The sequence below is a fragment of the Quercus suber genome, unplaced genomic scaffold, assembly GCF_002906115.3.
Source record: "Quercus suber isolate HL8 unplaced genomic scaffold, Cork oak 2.0 scaffold_422, whole genome shotgun sequence".
Lineage (NCBI taxonomy): Eukaryota > Viridiplantae > Streptophyta > Magnoliopsida > Fagales > Fagaceae > Quercus > Quercus suber.
This window is the reverse complement of record NW_027069873.1, coordinates 305,651-310,303: the sequence shown is the minus strand read 5'-3', so window position 1 is coordinate 310,303 and position 4,653 is coordinate 305,651. Positions and strand designations below refer to the sequence as shown.

At 36.8% G+C, this 4,653-nt stretch overlaps 1 protein-coding gene and 1 long non-coding RNA gene across 2 annotated transcripts; one reads left to right on the top strand and one right to left on the bottom strand.

The window, feature by feature from the left end:
* Positions 1–554: 554 nt before the first annotated feature.
* Positions 555–2,799, bottom strand: LOC136062519 (uncharacterized). Its single transcript, XR_010624239.1, has 2 exons — positions 2,011–2,799; positions 555–1,021 (listed from the first exon to the last, which is right to left on the bottom strand). It is a non-coding gene; the product is annotated as an uncharacterized LOC136062519 (long non-coding RNA).
* A 359-nt stretch (positions 2,800–3,158) lies between these two features.
* On the top strand, positions 3,159–4,614 carry LOC112018446 (putative FBD-associated F-box protein At3g50710). The gene is made up of 3 exons (XM_065761622.1): positions 3,159–3,851; positions 3,999–4,124; positions 4,212–4,614. Exons 1-3 carry the CDS (start codon positions 3,279–3,281, stop codon positions 4,473–4,475), a joined length of 963 nt encoding a protein of 320 aa, XP_065617694.1. The 5' UTR covers positions 3,159–3,278; the 3' UTR covers positions 4,476–4,614.
* The last annotated feature ends 39 nt before the right edge of the window (positions 4,615–4,653 follow it).

Sequence of the window (4,653 nt, the reverse complement as noted above, 5' to 3'; positions counted from 1 at the left end):
ATTTTCCATGAACAAGAAGGAAACAGCAACTGCTCTAGACCAATTAGAGAAATACACGAAGGAAATAGCATGCCGCATCACTTGTGCTTTGGCAGTTGACTTCAAATAGGGACTAAAAATAGAATTTCTTAGAGAAAACCCGCCCTTTGGCTACCAAGTCCAGACAGTCAGAGATGGCTATGCCAATGTAGTTGTTAACTTAAAATGTGACTAGTAGTTACAAAGACACGACTGCTTCCTCATCTTCCAATGTTGGCTACTAATTACCGCTTTTATTTCGAATTGTTATTCAATATGTTCTCAATATTCCACTAGTTAACATTATTGTCATATACTCTATTTTTAGTAATATGACATTTATTTCAGTATTGTGTTTAACAATGTTACTGAACTAAGCATGCCATGATGCTAAAAAAATCCAGCTTTTTCTTTACTCGTATAAATTATTAATATGATGTGTATGGGAACCACAAGGTAGCTAAGCTCATCTGATTGCCCAAAAGTACTTCTTCGCTAAATGGTAGAATCCAAATCACTTTTACAAGTGCACCAAGTTTAAAATTAAATATGGAAACATTTCACATTAGAACAACTTGAGGCGTTTAGTTTAGACACCTTCCAATCAAAGGCCAAATGCATTCAAAATACGAATGTCTGTAGAGACCAAAACTGGGTCAACAAGACTACTAAATAAATTCTGTAAACATGAATAGATAATCTAAACATGGATCACTAGAAACTTTTCCCCCCCAGGAATCACGAACAAAGGGCTAACAACTATTTAACAAACAACCTACCTACATGGTTTCCCAAGGCCCATTTTGCATGTACATGAGATACACTACATTCAAATCTCTTTTCACCCATTGAAATTTACAATTAACAAAATCTCCTTGGAGAGTTAAAATATCATCAGCTACGGTACCTATTTCCCATCACAATTGCCTCAATGCAGCATTTTGAGTTCTCTTCAAAAATCACCCGAGTATGACCTATTTTCTGAGCTACAAACATTGGCCACCTGAAGGCAAGAGATTCAGCAACCAAATTTTAATCCAAACACATTTAAGACACAAGTGTTTGACCAACCCAAAAATGGATCCTTATACTACTAAATACCATAGGTACACATGATTTCAGAAACTAAACATTAATCACAAAGTACTAAACTAAAATTCACTTAATTTCTAGTTAGTTTCAGATTCATATGCTTTCCTTCCAAAAAAAAGTGATAGGTCTATGGCCTCTTCTATCCCTTTGTATGCCATATCAAGAGTCCAGGCTCCAAAGGCCACTTGCTCAAAGGTGCATCCTATTTTAAATAATTTTTGGTGGGAAGCCTCAAAGGGCTCAAAATTAACATGTCTAAGAAAGTGGGGAGTCCACTAGTAAGCCAAAAGTGTTACGAGGGCAGAGTTTTACAAAAGTTGAGAATTTCAACAATGCTTTTGTAGCAAACTACGGATGGAGTTATTATGCATTGAAAATAGACCTTCGGTAAGGCTGCTAAATTCAAAATACCTAAGAACTGGTTTTTTACTTCAAGCTCACGCCAAGTGGATTTGGTTTTCAATATTGGCAGTAGAGCCCTTCTCAAGAGAGCATGTGGAAGGCATGACAATGGGAGGAGCATGATTATAAAACTCCTAAGATTCTTTATGTTAAAAAAATGAGCTAAGAGATTAGATGTTTTTGCAATGAACCAAACATGCTCAGTAGACTACCCATTCAAAGGGATTGAAGTCCCACGAAGCCCTGTAGTGTAACTCGACAAATAAAATAAGGAGAATTCCAAGGTCATTGTACAATTTTTTTCCACTACCAATTCGTAAGGAGAATTCCAATCCCTACGTTTGCAATTATCACAGAGATCTAGAAAGTAAAATATCAATGAAAGGTAGAGAGCAAAACTCTGACTTAGGCTTTTATAAAGGTCACACCCATCATCACAAAACAAAATCTATCTCAGCATTTCTTTTTCTAACTTTCCAAATCTAGCTATTAAATTACCTTAAAGGTGCAATTCCAGACCACATCAAGGCCAGTGCAATTTTATGTAAATTGTGCGGCAGCAGGAAGCCATTAGCATTATAGTTCTTCTTCCAGAACTATCAGTTTAGAAAATAACTAGAAATTTAACATTAAAAATCCTAAATTAACTCAAGTGCAGAATACGGGTGGGACATTACAAGATATTTTGTTCTCTCTATTCAGTAAGTCAACTGAAGCATAAGCAAAACCTTCAGAAAACCACCTTATTTCTTCTTTTCCTTCCTTGCAACTAATGCCACCATCAGCTTAAAAAGACTAAAAACTATAAAAAGTAGGTGAACAATGTCATGCAGAGTAAAAATAAGGTAAGACTTGACAAAAAGAAGGTGGTAGAAGAAGCCAAAGCTATACAGATGAGGAAGAAAATGCAAAAGGAAAGGATTGGAAAAGCTGAAGTCAAAAGGTATCCATCTCAGAAACCATCTAAGAGCAGATTAGATGAATAGTTTTTTCACATGCCATCTGGTCATAATATTGCAATGAAACCGTACCTCAGACAAGTTAATTGTAAGTTGCACATGCTACGCCAGTCCAATGTTGAAAGCTCATGAGTACAAAGTTAAGATGGAGAAGGGTTAACAAGAAGCACCAATGCAGATGAGTAGAGCAGCTAATGATAAAAGATTTATAGTTACTTATCAAAAAACAAAAAAAGATTTATAGTCTCAACAAGAAGCACCAACGCAGATGAGTAGAGCAGCTAATGATAAAAGATTTATAGTTACTTATCAAAAAAGAAAATAAGAAAACACAAAAAAAAAAAAAAAAAAAAAAAAAGAGGGCCTGTTGGCATTAGGAATGACTCTCTCTCTCTCTCTCAAAAAAAAAAAAAAAAAAAAAAGGGAAAAAGAAACTGTAACTCCGGCATTCCAACCATTAGCTTCAGCAAACCCTAAACCTTTGACCTCTTTGATGGCCGAATCGTCCACTCAATCAAATTCAAAAAGCCAGACACTCTCTCCCGGAAAAGATGCAGTGGTCGACAGGATCAGTAGTCTACCGGAATCTCTTCTCTGCCACGTTCTCTCCTTCCTTCCAACCAAAGAGTCAATCGCCACAAGCGTTTTGTCAACCAGGTGGAAGCTCCTTTGGACTCTCGTCCCAAAGCTAGACCTCGACAGTGACAAGATCAGCACTTCGGAGCTTTCGCTTGATGATGATGATGATGATGATGATGTTGAAGATGCGTTTGCACATGTTGTGTCAAGTGTTTTGGCTCAACAACAATGTGGAGAGCTCCAAACTTTTCGCCTCCTATGGCATTTTTGGGGGACGGTTCCGATGTCGACGCATGGCTTCGCACTGCCGCTGCTCGTAAAGTAAAAGAACTTTATCTCGACATTTATACTATGGTGGAAAATCTGAAATTGCCTCCAAGCTTTTTCTCTTGCAGGACATTAGTGGTTCTGAAATTAATCGGTCATATTGATATTGATATTGGCACTCCTTCATTATCCTTTAATTTCCCGAGCCTAAAGATACTGCATCTAGTACAAGTGTCGTTGCTGAGTATCATTGGTTCAGAGGAACACTCTTTCTTGAAACTCCTCTCTGGCTGCCCTGTCCTCGAAGATTTGTCACTTACACCTGACTTTTTCGTGGGTGAATATAAAATATGTGTTCCCACGCTGAAACGCTTAATTATCCGAGAAAATGATTTTTATCACTCTGATTTTGAACTCGAAATAAACGCACCAGCTCTTGAGTACTTCGAATACTGTGGTTATCTACGCGACATCAAATTCTATGAGAGACTAGACAACGCCGAATTCCTCCCATTTTCTCCAAGTGGCATAGTGGTTAGATCCCCTTCATAAGTGCTTTATTTTTTTTTTTCAATAAACCTATGATCTTTAGTTCAATTTCTTAGGACAATGCGAAGTTATAATCTCGCTTTTAGGTTATATCAAATTGATGTTGATGTGAGATTTTAATCTCGCATGCAGTGGCACAAATTTGGAAATATTTATCCTTCCTCATTCCAGAATTTGGTCGAACTAATATTTGAAGTGAATGTGCTACGAGACTTGCTCCAAAAAGCTCCTAATCTAGAAACTCTTTTTATTATTAAGGTTAGTTGATTTAATACGAAGTATTTCTGTTGATCATTCATCTTCCCTAAACTTACACTAATGATCTGCTGTGTTTGTTGTCATCAGGTTTGTGATTTCGTTGAAAGCAACTTACATTGGAGGGAGCCACAATATGATCCTGCTAATCTGTCATCACTCACAAGTTTTTATTACAGAGGATTTAAAGGTTTGAATGATGAAGTTGAACTTGTGAAATATGTTCTAAGGGAGGCAAGAGTTTTGAAGACAGCAACATTTCAAGTTTCTAGTGGAGAGTCGAAGGAAAGTGTTCTTGAGGAACTATCAATGTTCCCAAGGCGCTCAACAGCATGCCTACTTAGAGTTGAATGAGGTATACTTCTTTAGCTGGTACTCTGCAACTAATTCCAAAGGCAATGTTACAAATATTTTCTTTTTATTATAGACCCTCTCCTGGTGGTAAGCTTTTATTACTCTTTTTTATTTTTTATTTTTAAATTTTTATGTTTTTCCCTCCATTGAATTGATTGATGAAAGAGAGAGAGAATGA

Excerpts from the sequence above, each read along its gene's own strand:
- LOC112018446 (XM_065761622.1), top strand. The coding sequence starts at position 3,279 with ATGTGGAGAGCTCCAAACTTTTCGCCTCCTATGGCATTTTTGGGGGAC. Across the intron at positions 3,852-3,998 it reads TTTCTCCAAGTGGCATAGTG|TGGCACAAATTTGGAAATAT; the intron begins GTTAGATCCCCT and ends TCTCGCATGCAG. Across the intron at positions 4,125-4,211 it reads AAACTCTTTTTATTATTAAG|GTTTGTGATTTCGTTGAAAG; the intron begins GTTAGTTGATTT and ends TGTTGTCATCAG.